This window comes from Marmota monax, unplaced genomic scaffold (genome assembly GCF_021218885.2).
Source record: "Marmota monax isolate L192 unplaced genomic scaffold, Marmota_monax_Labrador192_F-V1.1 WCK01_AAM20220418_F8-fsc00035, whole genome shotgun sequence".
NCBI classification, from domain to species: Eukaryota; Metazoa; Chordata; class Mammalia; order Rodentia; family Sciuridae; genus Marmota; species Marmota monax.
In genome coordinates, this window is record NW_026691961.1 from 4,834,992 (window position 1) to 4,856,083 (window position 21,092).

The 21,092-nt window shown below is 51.1% G+C and overlaps 1 protein-coding gene across 5 annotated transcripts in view; it reads left to right on the forward strand.

Annotated features, from left to right (window-relative positions):
• Positions 1–3,350: 3,350 nt before the first annotated feature.
• The window catches only part of Myh11 (myosin heavy chain 11), an 88,594-nt gene continuing 70,852 nt past the window's right edge, over positions 3,351–21,092 (forward strand). Inside the window, exons 1-2 of one of the 5 annotated variants that reach the window (XM_046438191.2) lie at positions 3,351–3,562; positions 15,934–16,295. In XM_046438191.2, coding sequence (XP_046294147.1) covers positions 15,951–16,295 — 345 coding nt within the window. In that variant the 5' untranslated portion in view covers positions 3,351–3,562; positions 15,934–15,950. Of the gene's footprint in view, positions 3,567–15,933; positions 16,296–21,092 lie in introns of all 5 variants that reach the window. The other 4 variants (XM_046438014.2, XM_046438267.2, XM_046437946.2 and 1 more) reach the window with 4 other exon arrangements.

The following is a 21,092-nucleotide window of genomic DNA, read 5'->3' on the forward strand; positions in this document are numbered from 1 at the left end:
TTATTTGAGTATATAAATCTATTTACCTTTTAAGTAAATAAATCCTGAAGCCCACACAGGAGTAAATCATGCTTAGGGTGACCTATCTTTGATAACTAGAAATTAGAAGGGGTCGGGTGCTGTGGTGCATACCTGCAATCCCAGCAGCTCGGGAGTTTGAGGTGGGAGGATTGCAAGTTAGAGGCCAGCCTCAGCAACTTAGGGAGAAATAAAAATTGGAGGGAATCACACTTTGGGGGCTTTTTGAAAACAGTAACAAGAAATTATTTTTATTTTTTTAGAGAGAGAGAAAAAACATTTTAATATTTATTTTTTAGTTTTCGGCGGACACAACTTCTTTGTTTGTATGTGGTACTGAGGATCGAACCCGGGCCGCCCGCATGCCAGCTGAGCGTGCCACCGCTTGAGCCACATCCCCAACCCAAGAAATTATTTTTAAAAAGATCCTGAGAGAAAGATTTCCTCTCCCCCATAGTTCATGGAAATGCGCATTCTATGGTCCCTCACAGAAAAGACGTGCCTCGGAAAAATATTTGACAGCACTCAAAGTGACATTTTGTAAAGCAGCTTTTTGTCTCCATCTTAAAATAACTGGCCTTTTGAGACATGAGAAATAAAACAGGCATCTGCTTTAATTCATAGAAGAATGCACTTTTGAAGATTCCAGCATCTGAACGTGGTGCATGGGCCGGCACATACTGAACGGCCGTTACGTGAACATGCCATCTCTGGGCACTTCTAGAGCATGCATGATGAAGTGGTTGATGGAAAGCGTCAACACCATCATATTCACAACACGGCAAGCTAGCCAAGGCAGGGTCTCATCTTTGCTTTTCCTTTGAGAAAATGGACTCAGGTACAGCAACCAGCCTGCAGCTGCTTGGCTGGTGCTTATTTAGTATTAAAAGTCAGACTTGTGCTTACTGCAGACTCAGGCGGTGCTTGGAATCCCTGCCCCACTGCTAACTACCCCAGCTACTTGCCCTGGGTGTCTCACCTCTCCAGACCCTCACCTACGTCATGTCCTTATTAAGGACCACAGGAGACAGCAAGTAAAACTGAGCATTGGCTTCAAAGTCTCTGCTTCTAATTACTCTCTTCTCAAAGTTACCAACAAGTTCTTCAAGGAATCAGCTGCAGCCCTGTGGAATACCACTGTTTAGGGCCAGTGGTGGAAATGCCAGTCCTTCCTCGGAGGGGGCCAGGCTGGGTTGGGCCAGCCGCTCTGGACTCTTTCCAGGATGGGAAGGTGAGGATCGGCTGAGTCTTCCCCCTTTCTCTGCTAATGCAAAGACAATTTCCACTCCTTTTACAGTGTAGATGTGAAAAGGTATGTGGGGAAGCAGCTCATTTGTCATTTTCGAAAGAGCTTCACCCTGAACTTCCCCAGCCGTGGAACTCGGGCTGCTCTTGGCAGTAGGATTCAGGCCTCTGAGCCGGTGGGGGTTGGGCGCAGATGCTTTCAAGGGTGAAAACCAGGTGGACTTGATGTTGGAGGGGTGTCCCCAGGACCGGGAGGGTCTGAGCTGCACAGCTGTCTGAAAGTTCTATTGGAGGGTCTGTGCAGCTGGACCTGGTTTCCCGGAGCCCGGCCAGAGGTCTGCTCCTTTCACATCAGGGACTGCTTATCCCCAAACAGGAAGGGCCGAAGTCCTGCCGTTTTCCAGGTGTGGAAACCGAGGCCTGGCAAGGTGAACTCACTTGCTCGTGGCCAAACAGCTAGAAAGTGGCTCTGGCAGCTTGACTCCCAGACGTCCACCCTCAGCTCCTGCCCTTGGCCTTCTCCTGTGCTCCCCCGGAAGTCCCCTGTCTGGAAGTGAATCTTCCTTTCACAAAGCCCCAGCACCAATCCCTGGCTGTCCCAATCCATGGCAGTCCCCTGTAGGGACCCGATCTTCTCGTCTGAAAAATGGAGATATTGGTTCCTATTGGTTCCCGGGCTGTTGGACAGGGCGTGGGCCAGGTACAGAGCCTGCCAAGGGTCTTCCCAACTTTTTTTAACCCTTTCCCCAGATCCTCCGGCTTAAAGCAGTTGGGCGCACGTGGGCCTGGAGCGGGACGGCCCCTCTGGGCTCTGCCCGGGCAGAGGGTCCCCTCCACCCGCGGGCGGCGGCGGCCAGCTGCGGGATGCGGCCGGTCCCCATCCCCGCCCGCGCGCCGCGCCGCGCTCGGCACCATATTTAGTCAGGGGGAGCGGGCAGCCCCGGCTGGTATGCGGCGCTGGGAATTCCTGCAGGAGGAGCCCGCGCCTGGCCTTTTTGGGTTGTCTCCCACCCAGCGCCGGGGAGAGGATCGGCTCGACCCGCCCGGCCCGGGAACCTCGCAGCGGTCCGCGCGGGGAGCGGGGCGTCCCCGGCCTGGAGCGGGGCCAGCTCGCTGCCTCGACTCCTTTTATGGCCTGTGCGTGCGGGTGACAGGGAGGAAAGGGACCGGGAGAAGACAGCCAGAGACCCAGGATAGAGATGGGCGGGCGACAGAGGAGGAGGGGACGGGGGCCCCTGGACGAGGGATGCGACAGGGGCTAGGACCACAGTCCGAATGGGACCGGAGCGCGAGCGAGGCGACTAAGGTGCCAGACGTGCGGCACCTGAACGCCCCGGAGGGAGACCGCAGGCGACTTCTTGGTCTCTGAGCCCCTGGGAGGAGCAGTGGGAACTCGCAGCGCAGAGGCGCCCCCACGTTCTCCCGGGACGGTGACCCGCACCCCGCAAATGACACAGCGGCCCCGCCCCCACCCACTCCCATGTCCTATTTTGCTGATGCAAAGGCTCAGCGAAGGCAATGACTCGCCCCAGGTCACCCGGCTCTCCGGGACACAGCGTGGGGCTGGAGGCACAGAGCGGGATTGCTTTAGTTTTGCTGGTGGCCGCGGGCGCGGAGGTGGGGCTGGCAAGTTGGGAAAAGCGAAAAATTCCCCTTCTGCCCCCTTCCCAGCCGTCCGGGCGGACCGAGGGACGCCCGCCTCGTACTTTGAAAAGTTGATAAATAAATAATTTAATAAATTATAAATATAAATAAATAAATAATCAACGCGATCCCCTTTCCCTGCCCTTCACGCACACGGCCGGCCCCCTCCCTCGACAGTGGCAGGAGACTGAAATGGGGACAAGGGAGGGAGGCGTCAGGTCAGATCCGCCGAGGTCCCCGGCGCGGGCAGGAAGAGGTTAAGGCCCGGGAGGCTGGAATTAGGGAAGAAATTCCCAGTATCCAACACAGTCGCTGCCCGCTCCACCCCTTTCTCTAGGGACCCGGAGTCCTGGCGACTGCCCCGAGCAAGGGGTGAGACACCCGGCCCGCGCCCCTCCCCGAGCGCCCGCGCCAGGTGCGCCCGAGGCCCCGGTACCGCGGCTCTTCTCGGGCCCTGCAGGGGGCGCCGCGGAGGCCGCACGTGGGACCCTCCCCCTCCGCCCCCCGAAGCCACCTCCTCTTTCCCACCGCCCCAGATCTGGGGCTATAAAGCCAGGCGTCCGAGGCGCGCAGGGAGATTTGGACGCCCCGGCCTGGGAGGTGTGCCAGATCTGAGCTCTGCGTCCAGCGTCCGCTCCGCAGTCCCCAGGAGGAGGTGTGTAAGTAGTGGTGGTCCTGCTGGGCAGATCCCTTGGTGGGTTTGAGGGTCCCACAGTAAGGCATTCTGCAGCGCTGGGGAAAGCTGCGGGGTCTCTGTCATCCTCTCCTAAGGGCTGCCGCGGGGTCCCCTGTTACCCAGGTCCTCTGTTCCCCAGACCAACATCTCCCCCAAAATCCCAGCCTGGATCCAGGTCCAGCTCCAGCGCTGCTAGAATCTCCAGGAAGACGGTCCCTCCCCCCCCCCCAAAAAAAAAAGTACTGGTAATGAGGGCTGGGGTGCACCTCCCCAGTTTGTGTGAGGCCCTGGCTTGGTCCAGCCCCTGTGCCACAAAAAAAGAAAAACCAGGACTCCCAGGTGATTCCGGTGAGAGGCTGTCCGGCTGCCACATCAGGCTCTTCATTTTTATTCTAGACACAAAAAGTGCAGCTGGCTCCCCGACAGTCCCACTTCGCCATCAGGGTCTGGAAAGTCCAGCTCCGAGTGCGTTTCAAAGCCTCTGCTGAGTTGGGTGGAGGAGAGTGGAGGGGGGGCTTTTCCTCAGTTATCAAGCCTGTTGATAACTCCAGGGAGATAAAGCTGGCTTAGCAGATAAGGTTTGTTGATTACAGCCCAAATTTCTTCCAGACCCGGTCCCTCCAGATTTTAAAAAACCAAACCTGGTCTGGGTTGATCTCAGCCCCAGGTCCCCAGGTGGATGTTATTGGCATCCTCGCCTGACAGGCTGTTGTTAGGTCCTAGGACCTGTGCTGGGGGCCCCCAGGGTAAAAGTTGCTCTCCTGCCTAACAAAGTGGCCCAAGTGGGGGAGCGTGGCTGCTCCCTTCTCACAGCTGCTGGGGATTTCACCACTCTTGGAAAGACACCTTTCAAAGCCGAGCTTGTCAAGAAGCAAAAGAAAATATTTAGAAACCCAAGGAGGGGAGCGTTTAGTTACAGCGGTAAGAACTAAGAGATGACCTTGTTCACTGGCCAGGGTTTAGCAGCGGAAGTCAGGCTGTGGATGAACTGCTCCACTAGTTCTCTTTGGTGACCATTTGCTGGGTCTTCTTAAAAATTTTAGCATTGGTTTAAAGAAAACTCAAAGATCCGAACTGCAAGAAATTTATGGCAAGGCACGTGTAGTCTAGTGAGCGTCATCTCAAGGAAAACATTCGTTCTTGCTGAATTCGTGGCTGAGATAGCTACTGTCAATGGTACACTCAGGTGGAAGGCACTAATGCTAATGGATCTCATTTAATCATTGCCCCAACCTCACCAGAGGGTCATTATGATGTTTAGTATAGAAGGCAGCCAAGACTCAGAGAAGTTAAGTAACTTGCCTAATGTCATACAGTAAGTGGTAGAACCCATTTCCCCCAGTCTGTGAGATGCCAAGTTTATGTCCTTGAGCCTACCAGATTTTTTTCTTGACTGAGGACAAAAACTTCTTGTTGCAGTCAGGTTTCCGGTAGGACCGAATGCTTCCAGCAAAGTAAATATTTATCATCGTCTCTTTGAAGAAAACTCAAACTGACCTTTTATTTTAAACTGCGAATTTAAAATAAAATGCACTGTTTGTTCCCCGGTGGGGTGGTTATCTAGCTGGAGTTGGTGACCTGAGGTGGGCCGCCATCCCTAGAGCCCAAAATGGGAACTTGCTGGGCCTCCTTTGAGAAGCCTCTGGGGGGTGCCTCATAAACACGGTGGTTTTTTTTATTATCATGTCTGAAATAGACGTGCTATTCCGTACAAGGTATTTGTTATGGATTTATCATTACTTTTCTGTGGGAGGGCTGGGATTGAGGCACACATGCCCATTTATGGTAGCGTTTTTCCATGAGGCCATCCCCAGCCCCCTTGCCAATTACCCTGCCCTGGGCTGCTCAAGGCTCTGGGGATTTCTCGGCCCCGTCCTTCCCCGGCAAGAACCAGCATTGAAGCCCAGAGGAGAGCACACACGGGAGGAAAGGGCATCATTTTTCCCACTCCTTTTTATTTAGAAGTCTTGATTTTTGGTGGAAAAGTCATCTCCTCTATCTTTGGTAAAATGAACCCCAACAAGTGACATTTGTGCTTCAGGAGCAACTGTTCTAAAATCAGACACATTCGATTTTTTCTGGAAAACCAAGTTCGATTTTAAAACCATCAGAATCCTAGAAGGTCATGAACAAATTTAAAAGTCCTCCACTGTGGGCTTCCCCCAGCCTCAGTTTTCCCATCTGCCGGATGGGACTGCTGAGAACAGCCAATGTTAGTTTTGCCCTGGTGATGGACAGCACTTGGGGAAGCCTCGCTGGGCATGTGCTTATTAAGTCTTCACCACAACCCTTTGGAGTAGATACGGGTTATTATGGACCCTATTTTACAGATGTGGATTCTCAGTAACTTGCTCCTTGGTCTAACTAGCCATTAAGACAGGATTTGCTGGGCGCAGTGGTACCTGCCTGTAACCCCAGCAGCTCGGGAGGCTGAGGCAGGAGGATTGCAAGTTCAAAGCCAACCTCAGTAAAAGCCAGGCACTCAGCAACTCAGACCCTGTCTCTAAATAAAATATGAAATAGGGCTGGGGATGTGGCTCAGGGCCCCTCCAAAAAAGTCAGGATTCCACAATCCAAGACCTTTCTAAGGGATTACCCTTTGGGGAGAATTAGACAATACTATAAAGGGTTTAGCACAGTGTGTGGCATCTGGCAAACTTCAGCAGATGGTCATGTATGATGAATGTGATCAGAGATGTTGAGGAGGTGGCTCTGTGTGGCACAGCTCATCTCAGCAGAACCAGGAAAGCCATGGCATGGTCTTTCCATATGGAGAAACTTTCCCTTAATTTTTGTGTAATCCTTTTTTTGCAAATTCAGCTCCCATTTGGGGCTCAAAGTAGTAAATAGAAACTGATCAGAAACATACTTCCTCACCTGTGAGATCACAAACTCCAGTTATGCCGGCCCGTTCCTGCTTTGCTGGGGGTCACTCTGGACTCTTCAGAGCTCATCTGTGCCCGGGAGAAGTCCATCTGGTTCTCTGGTCTTCCAACCTTCACCCCTGACTTTTGGTCACATTAACCCTGGGCACAAACTGAGTTTGAAGAAGGCCAGGCAAGCATTGGAAGGGGATTCTTGTGTGTGAGAAGAGGAAGAAGCTGCTCATGTGTCCAGAAGCAGGAAGTCGGGTATCTCTGACTTCCTGGGTTTCAGGGACCCATCCTCCTCAAAGTCACAAAGAAAAGGTCATGGGGCCTGCCTGCTCTCTGTGCAGAGTTGAACTTGCCAAGTTGGCTCTGCCGTTGGGTCCGAGTCTATGAATTCAATCAACCGTGGGCTGAAAACATTTTTTTTTAATTGCATCTCTACTGAACATGCACCAATTTTTTTTTTCCTTATCATCCCCTAAATCATACAGTAGAGCAACTATTTCTATAAAATTGGCATTGCATTGAGTGCTCTGAGTACTCCAGAGACTTAAAGTATACAGGCGGACGGGCAAAGCTTCTGTGCAAACATCATGGATGGAGCATGGTTGGGTTTGGTATCCATGGACACCGGCCAATGCCTGTCCCTGGTCCTCTCCTTGGAGAGGGAGGGGCCAGTGCCTGGGACTGCCATTCCCCTATCTCCAGACAGAATATCTTTGTCTCCATCTCTGCATGCATCATGGTAAATGTAGTCTTGTGAATCTTCCTAAAATTTATCTATGTCAGATTTTCCTTTTTATGCAATTATTGGCATTCTGTAGTTCCCCCCGCCCCACCTAATTATGTATTTTCAACATCTTTTCTATGTCTGCCTGCTTTAGCACTTTTCTTATCTGCTACACAATGTAAAAGGACAACATCTTATTTAGCCCCTTATTAAATATACCAGATTCATGCCACCGTTTCTTATAAATAGTGCTTCAGGGAGTACCCTCAGGCAGGTTGACTATCTCTTATCTCCAATGGTTGGGACCACAAGTATTTCAGTTTTTTGTTTTTATTTTTAAATATTTGTGGGTACATACTGTGCCATCTTGGTGATGGGACCCAACTCTAAACACAAAGGTCATTTTTTTTTCCATATCTACATTACGCAATAGCCTGAAGGGTAAATTTTTCTTTTTTTGGTGGTATTGGGAATTGAACTTGGGGGCACTTGACCACTGAGCCGCATCCCCAGACCTATTTTGTGTTTTTTATTGAGAGACAGGGTCTCACTGAATTGCTTAGTGCTTCAATGTTGCTGAGGCTGGCTTTGAACTCATGATCCTCCTGCCTCAGCCTCCCAAGCTGCTGGGATCACAGGTGTGCGCCACGTGCCCAGCTGAAAGGTAGTTTCATATGGTCTTTTTGCGTTTGAACTGCGACCTGTCCCAGAAGGTCAAGTGTGGAAGTCAACCCTCAAAAAGTATTCTAGATTTGCTAGGCTCACCGAATTTTCTCAAGAGTAAATATGTGGCCAAGTGTCATTATGAGAGCCCAGGGTCCATAAGGGGGGCATAGCCTTTGGATTTCAAGATCTGCCAGGAACCTAGCTGTCCCGATGTGTGCTCTCACGAAGCACAGGGAAGAGGTGGCCCCTTCCTAATGGACTTGACCTCAGTACTGTGTTTGAAGGGCTTTGCGATACCCTGTCCACTTTACCCCATTATCTCAGGAGATGGGGGTTCCAAGGAGCCCCATCTGGGAAACATCGTTGCATCATAGCCCAAGCGTCTCCATCCCTTGTCTGCTTCCCGTGACCAAAGTGGCTTCACACTTGGTGACTGTCAGAGGCATCAAAGCCAAGCAGAGCCTGCCAGCACCGCTAGCTCCTCTTTATGGACGGAGACGCTTTTTTTTGTCTCTGCATTTGATCTTGTTTGTGTTTTCCAGTCCTGGATGAGTCGGGCTTCCTAGCCGCGGGGACCCGCCTCGGTGACCCGTGAGCACTTTCATTTTCCTGTTGAGATTTGGGCTCCTTCTCCCTGCCCCTCTAAGGCAGCTCCTCCACATGGTGATGGGAGCTTGTCACACTGCCTGGGAAAAAATGCCCTCAGCCGGGTGCTGCGATTGGCTACTGCAAGACACTGCTCACTGGCTGCAGAGTCATGAAAAAATGCCACAGCCCAGCCGTGCTGTCCCCCGGGATGGGGGGACATTTTATGTTGGGAGTATTTTGCTGCAATTAAGATAAAAAGAAACAAGATAGAAAAGCGGGTTTTGTATCCAGAAAAGTCCACACGCAGAGCAGCTTGATGAAGTCCTCCAACACCATCGCTCTCCTGTGACAGGCACTAGGGTCAAGAAATAGATCACTGGCCCCCAAGCTGCCCTCAGGTCCGGCCTTCCAGGGCCTTCGTGCCTGGGGTCATTCCTTCTGTGGCCTCTGTCACACAGACTCCTTTTCCAGCTTCAGGACCTCATTTAAACAGAATCACTTTTGAGTCTGCCTCCTGTTGTCAGGACAGTTTCTGTAGGATGACATTTTCTCACGGTCGGGAATTGTAGTTCATTTAATCTGATTCAAGTCCACGTTGAATATTTATTATGTGCCGGCTACTTTAAGGATTGGTTCATTTGTTTAAAACACCCCCCTGAGCTTCTGACAAGCACAGGCTCCGAGGGGCACCTGGGCTCACGTTCCAGCCCTGTAGTTCTTGGCTCTGTGGTCTCGGGTAGATTCCTTCACCTCTCTGAGCTTCAGTGTCCATATGTCTAAGGTGCAGCTGGCTGTGGCGATGGTACTTAATAATTGCACGTGCAGGATTTAGCTCAGGCTGTCACTGAGTGCTCAGAGACTCCACCATGGACATGCAGTAGGGCTTCAGTGGGAGATGGTGCTATGTTTGCATTGCTTCAAGTGGAAGACAGCTTTATAGATTTTATAGGGTTATATTTTTTTCCTTTTAGAAAGATCTCAAGCATGTGCAGAAGCCCAAAGACCAAGATTACATATTCCTAGGCACCTGCACTCATCCTCACCGGTTATCAACACACAGATCCCATCTGATTTCATCCTGATCTCATTCATTTCTTCCTGCTTTGATTTTGCAATAAGCCCCGGGTAGATCATTCCATCCATGACTCCTTCACCATGTCCCTGAGCAGTAAGGACTCTCTAATCACACGAAGTCATAATACCGTGTTCGCACCAAGAGTCTAAGACATTCTCTGAACTATGGAGTCCATCTTCAGAATTTTCCTGCTTATCTCTTTTTTTTTTTTTTTTTTTTTTTTTTTAAATATTTATTTATTTATTTATTTATTTTAGTTTTAGGCGGACACAACATCTTTGTTTGTATGTGGTGCTGAGGATCGAACCCGGGCCGCACGCATGCCAGGCGAGCGTGCTACCACTTGAGCCACATCCCCAGCCCTCCTGCTTATCTCATACGGGTTCTTTTTGTCCTTTTTCTGAGGGGGAAATGCTTGCAAATAATTTTTTTTTTTCTGACGACTGCATTCAGTCTTGCTGAATTTCCCATTTAAGGCATGGCTTTTGAAAAACACAAAGCATACCTTTACTTGTGATTTGCTGTGTGTGGTGGGGGTAGGGACCTTCCCCTGCCTTCTCTTACCAGATATCTTTTATTGTACCTGTTTTTCATTATGAAAAATTTGAAATATATGTAAAAGCAGAGACGCCAGTCACTGGACTTGAGATAAAAGCTTCCTTGGTTTCCACCCCTCCCATCTCTCCTGTCTGTCAACGAAATAGCAGGATCTATTGCAGCATCTTGTAAACAACAGGGATTGTCCAGGAATTTGCTACATTTCCTACTTCAGGAAAATACCTTGGTTATAGTGTTGCAGAACAGACAGGTTTGGTTTTTGTGTTTTGTTTTTTTTTTTTTTTTTTGGTGGGGGGTGGTGGGGACAAAGTGCTTCAGAGTAAAGGGAGGAGGAGAGATGTAGAAAGGGCACCTTGGGGGTACCTGTCCCAGACGACCCTGGGCCGTACCTCTCACCTCTCCACCACTAATGCAGAGGTTTGCACAAACTGCCCAAAACACCTCCTGGGGTGGCTGGATCAGATTTGAACAGGGATTTGCCTCCCCAGCCTGGGGACCTTTCCCCGACTGTAGATGAAGGTCAACTAGCGATTCAAACCTGACCAGCTCCCGTCGGCATGTGTGAGGTTGACTCAAATCTCTGTCCCTTTGAAATGTCTCCAGTGCGTTTCTTCCTCTTCTTTCCAAGTCCCGTGGGTCTCTGGGCTGCCTTCCTTTTGGTCTGCACTTCATTTGGTAACGAAGTCGCTTGCCCTGTGGCTCCTGACTTCTGGGCCTCGCTGCCTGCCCTTGACCTGTGTGTGCCTGGTCTTGCCCGTGGACAGGTGGCAGATCCCCAGCCCGAATCCCACCCGCTTCTTGTGAGACGGCTCGTGGGCCGCGGTGCTGCTCCCTGGGCCGCCCACCTTGGGCCTGGAAGGTCTCTTCTGCTCTCTGTGGTGGTCATTAATTATTAGGGTTAGGTGGCCCCCGCCTGACCCATGCACAATAAACTTCCCCAACTTTTTATCTCAGAGTTGGTCTTCAAGGGTGGACCTGGGCCAGCCGCCCTCCTGGGAATGGTTAGAGATACAAATTCTTGGGGCTGGGGGCGCGTAGCTCAGGGAGAGGGCGTGCACGTGCTTAGCACACGCAAGGCCCTGGGGGACCCCAGGACGAACACAAACCCCAACAACCACAGCAGGAAAACTCCCCAACCAACCAGATCCCCGAAATATGAATTCTTGGGGTGCTGGTCCCAAACCCCCAGCACAAGGCGATGTGAGAACCAGCCGTCTAATGGGCTCAGCAGCTATGGACGGTCCTTGCCAAGACCTGTTATCTTACCAGGGGTGACACAATGGTCACACTGAGTGTCAGTTTCTGCATTTATTCACCGGCGTCCTTCCCCGCAGGAGGGATGATGATTTAGATGGGGAAGTGGGAGGGAGGATGCTCTTGGGCTCATTTGCTCCTAAGATAAATTTATTAACAATTTTCAAACGCAGGAACACGTGATTGTTAAACCCAAACAGCCTGCGATCACATCTGATTGGCTAAGGTGATCCTTCAGAGTTACAGAGCGATTCACTTATTTCTCCCTTGATCAGGTCCCCGGGAGAAGTAACTTTTCTCCAAACAACTACCTTCTGGTTTTTATTACTATTCTTTTCACCCTGGAAAGAGCAAAGTAGGTATTAGAATAAAGCCTCCTTTTTTTTTTTTTTTTGCCTTGTGAAATCTGCCTCCCCCAAATTAGAGGAGTTGGTGCCTTGGCTCTGGGCCCTGGGTAGGGGGGATTGGGGCCCTCAAGTGGGTATTGTCTTGGTGAATTCAAAGGAGGTGTGAATTACTTTTTGCTGAAGCAGGGACGTCAACCACACAGTGGGTCCTGGTAGCTGCACATCCTATCTCAATTAGTGGCTTATTTCTTTGGAGCCCAGCAGCACTGAATGGGGACGGGGTGAAGCTGACTGGGAGCACCGTCAGCTCCTGCAGGTACAGTCAGAGGGTCCAGAGCAGGTGCCTGGGGCAGTCCACAGGGACTTGCTGCCCCAGCAGCTACAGGATGGAGAATCAATTGCAAATGGTCTCCATATTGAGAGGGACAGTTAATGAATTGAAATCTTACTTAAAAAAAAAAAGTGTTCTCCTTTTCAGTCACTTAGTTACCCTGAGCAACAATTTGTTTAGGAAAGGTAGACTTGATAACTTGGTTTTTGCCCCCCTTCTTTAGCCATTTTTCAAAGACACACTTGGTTCCTTCTCTTCTTGCAAGGATGATCTAGGAATGTCTTTAATCATTATGAACATGAGTTAAAGACTTGAATAGCCTTTCAACTATTACAGTTATTTTAAAAATTGATGTTTAAGTCGTCCCATGCTGGACCAGATAGGACCATAGTTTAATATTTGAATGTGCACTTTTCTAGACTTTAAAATGCAGATGCATCATATAAAATTACAAAAAAAAATTCTAATTATACTTTATTGAAGTGTAAAGTGTAAAATTTGCCAGTTTTTTCAATTCATTGATTTTTTAAAAAAATATACTCAATGAACTTTGCAAAATGTATGCAGTTATGTGATCACCACCATTGTTATGATACGGGTCATTATTATCATGCTGTGCTTCTTATGAACCCCATTCAACTACTGATCTGTGGCCCTGGCAATTACTGATCTACCGTCATGGAAAAACGCTGCATGCAAGGTTTTAGATCTGGCTCATTTTACTTAACATGGTGCTTCGAGACTTAGCTATTGTATTGAGGTTTTTTTTTTTTTTTTTCCTTTTTATTGCTGAGTAGTATTCCATTCAGACATGTTGTTTTTTAACTTTAAAATATATATGTATCTTTGCATGGTCTCAGCCTGGTCAGAGGTCACCTATTATGTGATTCCATTTATCCAAAATGTACAGAAAACGTGAATTTACAGAGTCAGAACATTAGTGGTTGTCAGGCCTGGGGGCGGGGACCCTAACCCCAGCCACAGCAAGGCCCATAGGTGCTCCTGCAGTGCTCTCTGGACACGCGCTAGGGTGTGCAAGCCTCTGTGCACTGTGTCTGAGAAGCAGAACTTCAGGTCTAGGGATGTGCCTGGTTTCCATAGGACATAGGACACGGGCAGAGCCCTGAATTCTACTTCCTGAACCCTCCTGGTTCCATCATGGCCAAGCTGAGGGGTGAAAATCGACATCTCGTTCTTTAACTTCATTTCTTTGATTGCTAGTGAGGCTGAACATCTTTTTCTAATGTTCTGTTTTTGCAACTATTTGAAGGGCTTTCTAAATTTTTTTCTTTTTTGTAATGGAGATTTAATTCAGGGTTGTTTTCCCACTGAGCTATCCCCCCAGCCCCTTTTGTTTTGTTTTCATTTTGAGACGGGGGTCTCCTTAAGTTGCTTAGGGCCTTGCTAAGTTGCTGAGGCTGGCCTCAAATTTGCAGTCCTCCTTTCTTAGTCTCCAGAGCCACTGGGATTATAGGTGTGTGCCACCACACCCAGCTAAATATCTATTTTTGCTGATTACAAATGTAATAGTTATATATTTTTGTCATATTTGATTTTTTATGACAGGAAGTACACCCACCTTCATAGCAGCATTATTTATAATAATTAAAATGTGAAAGCAATCTGGATATCCATTGGTGGGTAAATGAATAAGCAAAGTGTAGTCTCTCCACACAGTGGAATATTACTCAGCTGTAAAAAGGAAGAAAATCTGGACGTAGGCTACAGTATGGATGACCCTCGATCATTATGCCAAGTGAAATAAACTTGTCATAAAAAGATGAATACTCTAAAGTCCCCCCTGTGTGGGGTAACTTAGAGTCATTGGCGTACTAGGAATGAAGAGAGAATAGCCATTGCCGGGGCTGGGGGAGGGGATGGATGGAAAGGGTCCCATGTGACCAGTTGGTGCTGCAAGGTGGAAAGGGTGCTGGAGGCGTCCGTGGTGACAGCCGCACCATGATGTGAGCACGCTCTGTGCCACCCGGCTGTTGACCTGCAGATGGTCACGATGGCAGAATTTTAGGTCGCGTATATTTTACCATAATTTTAAAAATTGGTGCAAATAATAGAAGGCAAAAAAAATCCTCTCGTGACTGTGTTTGATAAATGCATATTTCTCCAGTTCTACAGTCTGTAGCGTCTACGTCTAAATATTTTAGATAGAACATGGAGTAGTATGTCTGCCGTTTTGCAATTCCCACTTTTACTTTTTAAAAAGCTTTATCGGGGCTGGAGTCCTGGCTCGGTGGCTGAGCGCTTGCCCAGCTGTGGGAGGCACCGGGTTTGATCCTCAGCACCCCATAAATAAAATCAAAATAGAGGGATCGTGTCCATCTTTAAAAACAAATAAACAAAGGCTTTATTCGGACTCAATCCCCAGCACCGAGTGGGGGGTATAATGCGCCCATTTATTAATTTTGTGCTGGGATGGAATCCAGGGTCTTGTGTCTGTGTTGAGAGCCACAGCCGAATCGGAATGGCCCCTGGCATTTTGCCAGAAGTAATGGCTGAGAGGCAAGCCATTAAGATGATGTTGGATTGATTCGATTGTATATTAGACCTTTACTGACAGATAATAGGGTGGCTCTTGCTGCCTCGGCCCCCGCTACTTTGGAGTTCCTGTTGCGTTCTCCCGAGTGAGTGTGCACGCCCGCAGCCCTGTGGAGGGAGTTCTGGTTGGTGTGTGGTGCGTTCCTGGAGGAGCTGAGTGGGTGGCGTTCGGGAGAGTTCCCAGGAGTGTGGGGTGTGCTGGTGGAGTTCGGAAATAAAGTTTGTTCCTGCTTGAGTGGCTCGTGATTTGTGCCCAGCCAGACTGCGGCATGTCTGCTCAACACCTGCTCCACACGGACCCCACCAGCCTTGTGCAGCCCAGTGGCTTTTAAGTATAGTCAGTTATGTGCCTATTACTACAGAATCTTCTAGAACACTTTATCACCTCCCCAAAGAAATGGTGCACCCCTCAGCTGTCCCCTGTAGTGCTCCCCCAGTTCCTGGAACCACTCATGGACTTCATTTCTAAGGATCTGCCTACCGGGGACATCTTATATGGGTAGAATCACACAATAAGTGGTGCTTTCTTCCCCCCAGTACTGAGGGTGGAGCCCGGGGGCTTTGCTACTGAGCTGTACTCCCAGCCCTTTTTATTCTGAGGGTCTAAGTTGCTGGTTCTGACTTGCGGTCCCCCTGCCTCGGCCTCCCTAGTTGCTGGGATAGCAGGCGTGCGTGTTGTGCCAGCTGTCGGGGGGCCTTCTGGGCCAGGCTCCGTCCACTTAGCGTGATGTTTTGGGGTTCAGCCACGTCGTAGCACGTGTCATGTTTCATTCCTTTTTATGGCTCGGTACTACTCCACTGTGTGGAGAGGCCACATCTTACTCGTCCACTCGCCTCTTACCTGCCCATGGACCGTGGGGTTGTTTCCACTTTGGGGCTGTGATAAGGGACACGGCTGTGAACGTCCACGTTCAAGTTTTTGGGTGGAGGTCTGTTTCACTTCTCCTGAGTACGAACTCGGGAATGGAGTTCTTGGGTGACGGGGTGGCTCTGATCCATCACCTGAGGACCCCCTTTTGTTTTGCAGTAGGCAGCGAGGTTTGGGCACCTCCTATGCCTACACCCAAGGACCTGCTTCTTGCTGGCCACTGGGTGGGGTTCGCTGCATGAAAACCCCCTGGTTTACCCTCCAGTCTGAGCTGGTGGCCGTTGGGTTGCTCCTTGGCTTTGTGATCATGGGCCATGAAGCAGGGGGTCCCCTGGAGGCCTCGGAATGTCCCCGTTCTCCCACAGCACACACGAGGCCAAGGCCGCAGGGGACACCCCCGTACTTTGTGGACATTTCTGCGGACCACACAGTGTCCTGCCGAGACACGGGGCAAGGTGTCTTCAAGACGCGGTTCTGGCCTGACCCTGACCCTCTCTCCTCCTCCCGCAGGGGACCAACCAGGCGCCATGGCACAGAAGGGCCAACTCAGTGACGACGAGAAGTTCCTGTTTGTGGACAAAAACTTCATCAACAGCCCAGTGGCGCAGGCCGACTGGGTGGCCAAGAGACTGGTCTGGGTCCCTTCCGAGAAGCAAGGCTTCGAGGCGGCCAGCATCAAGGAGGAGAAGGGGGACGAGGTGGTCGTGGAGCTGGTGGAGAATGGCAAGAAGGTGACGGTGGGCAAGGATGACATCCAGAAGATGAACCCGCCCAAGTTCTCCAAGGTGGAGGACATGGCCGAGCTGACCTGCCTCAACGAGGCCTCGGTGCTGCACAACCTGCGGGAGCGCTACTTCTCGGGGCTCATCTACGTGAGTGTCCAGGCGGCCACTGCCCCCCGTCCTGGTCTCAGGGGCTCAGGGAGTTGGGGTGCAGAAGACGGGCGGGGGCTTCACTGAGCGGATCCCACGGGGGTGACTCCATCCCAGTCCCCCCTCACCAGCTCTGGGATGTGGGCAGGTGTGTGGCCTCCCGCAGCCTCACTTTTCCCATCTGTAAAGTGGGAACCGCGCCCTCCCCACAGAGCAGGGGTGGACAGTCCCTGCCATCGCATACCCCAAGTGCCAGGCGCGGGACGGACTCCCCTCAGATCCCAGGGGTGTCTTCCCTGCCCGGCCTCCATCCTGGAGGCGGGGAGAACTCGGGGACCCCTTGGAAAGGCTGGTCCACCCTGGCACTGGGAGGGTAGGGGACAGGAGAGGGTCCCTGTCACAAGTGGGGATGGCCAGATGGGCCCTGGGACTCCTGAGTGGGCCCTGCAGATGAGGTGGACTGGAGCCGTATGTGCAGCATGGCCACCACTGGCCACTGCGGCCACCTGCACTGGGCTTCTAACTAACTTTAAAAAATGAGTGTTTGAGGATTCGTTTCTCCAGCTGGGTCTCGGCCACGTGAAGTCCCCAACAGCCCCTGTGGCCAGCAGTTGCCTGACTGGAGGGTGTAGGTCTAGAACATTCTCACCATCACAGTTCTGTGGGGGCTGGTGACAAGGGGGGACACAGGTTTCTTGGGCTGGACCAGATTTCCAGGACAAATGGGACAGGAATGATTTGAAATTCAGAAAAAAAACAAAAGTTTCAAAAGCAGAAAACACAAAGATCCGTCTTCACCCAAAAAGCCCCATGAGGCCACCTGGGCGGGCGGAGGTCCCCAGCCCGATCATTGTCCGCCTTTCCTCTCTGAAAGCCACGCTGGTGCCTGGGGCAGGTCGCCTTTCGCACCTGGAACTTGGTTCCCTTGTCGGTAACAGACAGAACCGCGCCAGCCTCCCGCCCCCGGTAGCTCTAAAGAGAAAGCCCGACACTCTTCCTGGCACATAGTAGGCACTCAGAGTGTGAGGTGTCACCATCACAGGTTGAAGGCCATCATGACGGCTTTAGTTGTCACGGGGCCAGTGTTCTTGGATCCTTCGCAGAGCCATGGGCACAGTCACTTCTGTCCTTGTGTCCCCTTGGTCCGTCCTGTATGCCTTGCCACTTGAAAATCACCCAAAGCTCCTTGTCATCTCTTAAAAAAAAAAAAAATGTCCTGCACATTTTTTTTCCTAATTGGGACAATAGAACACATTGTCTAGGAAGGATGTGAAATTCAGAAAAAAAGCAAAACTCGGTCAAAAGCAGAAAACACAAAGATCCGTCTTCACCCAAAAAGGAGGTGCGTGCATCCATCTCTTGGTGGGAATGGCGCGAGATGTGGGTGTGTTTGCAAGCCTACTGTGCGCGTGGATTAGTGACTTGCTCTTTTTCTGTGTGAAGTCGATGCTGAGCGTCTCCCAGCCCCAAAGATTCCCTTTGAAGGGCCACATACTCTGTGGTGGTCAGAGCCACATTTAATGACCCCTTCTTGTGGCTATTTCCGAAGGGGCTACAGAGGCTGTTTTAAGAGCCGGAGGGGAGGGGACAACTGTGAAATGCCGCCCCCCCCCCCCGCGCCAGCCAGGTGCTGTAACCCCGCACCCTCCATTTCCCTTAGTGGACACAACAGCCATGGAGTGACGCAGTGAGTCCATTTTACAGGTGAGCAAGCTGAGGCCCATCTTCCCTTCCCCAACTAAGCAGAGAAAGTCCCTTTAGTCTGTGCCACTCCTTGTGTGGAGACATCGCCACCCTAAGTCCCTTGGTACACTGGACGTTGTTTTTCGGTGCTAGGATTGGGCCCAGGGGTGCGTAACCCCTGAGCCACATCCCCAGACCCTTTTAAATATGTTTATTTAGAGACGGGGTCTCCCGGAGTTGCCGGGGGCCTTGCTAAGTTGCCGAGTCCGGCTTTGAACTTGCAATCCTCCTGCCTCGGCCTCCCGAGCTGCTGGGATCACAGGTGTGCCCCTCCACACCCCGCTACCTGGGACATTTCTAAGGACACCAATCTGCAGAGAGCTGGGGGGACCGTTGGGGTCCAACCGGTGTCACCTCCCTGTGGACAGGGCCACGTCTCCACTCGACTGTCCTCTGACGTGGCATTTGAGCCCAAAATAGAAGTCGGGAACCAGGAGGCGCTTGTGAAGTTCCCGAGACCCGGAGTATCATCTGAAGCAGATTAAAAAAGGAATCGGAGCTGCACATTCCTGCTGTGCTTCTCTGGACAAATTAGATTAAAGTCATGTGGCTTCGTGACCAGGCACCTGCTGTTATCTGGTACCTTTCTGCTCAGTTTAATCACTTAATAGAAACTGTTGCCCATGGCGGGAAAAAATAGAGAAGGCAAGGGGTTGGGGGATGGGGACGGGCACGGGAAGCCGCTCTCCCATCCCATAATCAGACTGCGTGACCCTTATCAACAGGTGGCACTGTGTCTGCGGGCCAGTCGGCCGACCGTGCCCACCTTTGCCCTCGGTGATGAGGAGACCCTGGCGGACCTCTGTCCTCTTGGGCCCTTACCTTAGATTTTTGGGTCTGGGCTCAGCAATGTCCAGGGTCTCGCCCGAGCTGCCCGCACACCTGGCGTGGGGACGCAGCTCTGATCCCTGCTCCGAGGCCCCCTGGTCTTCTGGGTCCTCGGCCGAGGCTTCACTGTGGAGCCTGGTAGCTCGGGCTCTGGAGCCTGCTCTGTGCCAGGTGCTGTCCCAAGCCCTTCCATCCCACTTTGTCCCTTGGGATACAGCAGAATGATGTCCCAGCCTTCAGATAAGGTGACTGAGGCAGAGGGGACATGCACTTGGGAGGGATCCCCTTCCCAATTCTGGTCTTGTCTATAAAACATGGTCTGTCTCCACTCTCCTGTTTCTGGGTGGGACAGGAGCGTCGGTCCTCGCCCTGAGATGATTCTGCACTTAAGTGACAGGCGAGATGTGCTTGAGCCAGAGGCAAGTCACAATGTCTATGTTCTAGGACTCTCTTCTACAACATGGGGTGGGGAGTTCAAGCCCCGCCGTCCCTCAAATGGGTTCCAGGGAGCCTAAGCCTCTGATGATTTGGGGGAAACATTTGCTCCTATGTGTACTTTTTCTGGCCCCAGATCTTAGTTGTCATTAAACTCTCAAAGTAGCCGGTGACCCTCAGTGATAGTAGATAGTATTTGTTCAAAATTTACTATGATCAAAGTTTATGCTAACATATCATTGTGATTACCATTATTTTTGTATAAGAGAGACGCAACTACAATGTACTATTAAAAATGTGTGTGGGGGGAAGAGATACCATGACTTATGCCCATTTTTTGCAGTTTAAAACTGTGGCTTTGAAAAGTTAAATGACTTGGGGGACCCAGAGGTGACTCTCAAACCCAGAGAGGCTGCCCCCAGACCAGTGCTCTCACCTAGATCCCACGTGATGTGTCCATGATATGAGACAGATAGTGTCATTTTGCACTTTAGAGAGGGGGACACTGAGGCCCTGCGCTCAGTCTCATTGCTGGTGAGTGGGCTGAGCAGGGATGTGGCACGGGCTGGGGAGGCTGCCCGGGCTGGGGAGGGCCCTCAGGGGAGCAGGAGGTGAGGTGTGGGAGGGGCAGGGGAGACGGTGCCACGGGTGCTCTCGGCTATGAGTAGCACAAACTTGATGTGCCTGCGAGGAAGGAATCTAATCTTGTGTTACGATTACTTGAGCACCTACTGGGTGCTAGGGTAGACATTGTACGCTGTTGACCCAGAGCGAGTGATTTTTTTTTTCTTTAAAATGAGTTAATTCGAGGCGTTGTATTGCTTAAAAAAGCAGAGGACCTGCGTCTCCTGGACCAGGGTGGAGGTAAAAGTCCCTGTTAGATGCGCTGTGTGGTTGCTGCTTTTCCACAGGCCCCACCCCTCCCTGTTGCCCTCAGGACCTGGAGGACTCTCCTGCTGCTCACTGGGTCCCCCTAGCCCCAGTCCCCTGCCCAGTCACCCAAACCCATGTTCTCCAGCAGGTGAGGATCCCCTCATGTGGGACATCTGGCCCCGCCACCTTATGGTTTTCTGGAATGATCACCAACCAGAGATGCTGGGGCAGAGGTGTTCTGGGTGCCCATCACTGCCCTGGGGCCTGGATGGGTGGCAAGGAAGGAGACAGGGCGGGGGGTGCCCTTTGCTGAGCCTCCCAAATTAGCCCTTCAGATCCTTTTAAGTCATTATGGCTTCAAGGAAGCTCCTCCAGCTACACAGGGTCACCTGTGGACGAGAAGGTTGAACACTAAGTCCTGCTTTGTAAAAGGCAAGAGTTCATGCACCTCTGCCTGGAGGCAAACGTGGTAAAGGGGATTTTTTTTTTTTTTTTGGCATTTGTTCGTAACAATCTGTCTAGACGAGATCTTTTTGAATAGGTAAAACGTGAATATGTAATGAAGTGGTCCATCAGGGTACATAGACCTTCCTTTCCCCACCCCAAATGGGCATGCAGGCCACTGCTGTCCTGCATCTTGGCCTTCGCATCTAGCTACCCAGAGGCTGGCTTTGGACTCCTATCCTCCTGCCTCGGCCTCCTGAGCTGCTGGGATGACAGGTGCTGGGATGACCATGCCAGCAATGACACTCTTTTTAACCATAGCAGGGTCTTCTGCTCTAGGGATGAACTGGACTCCCTGAGCCCACCAGGGCTAACGGGCATTTAGATTGTTCCTAGTCTTTTGCTGCTGAAATCCAGGCAAGAGCAGAATCACTGTCAGTCTAGGACAGGGATCCCGTGGGGCTCACCTCGTTA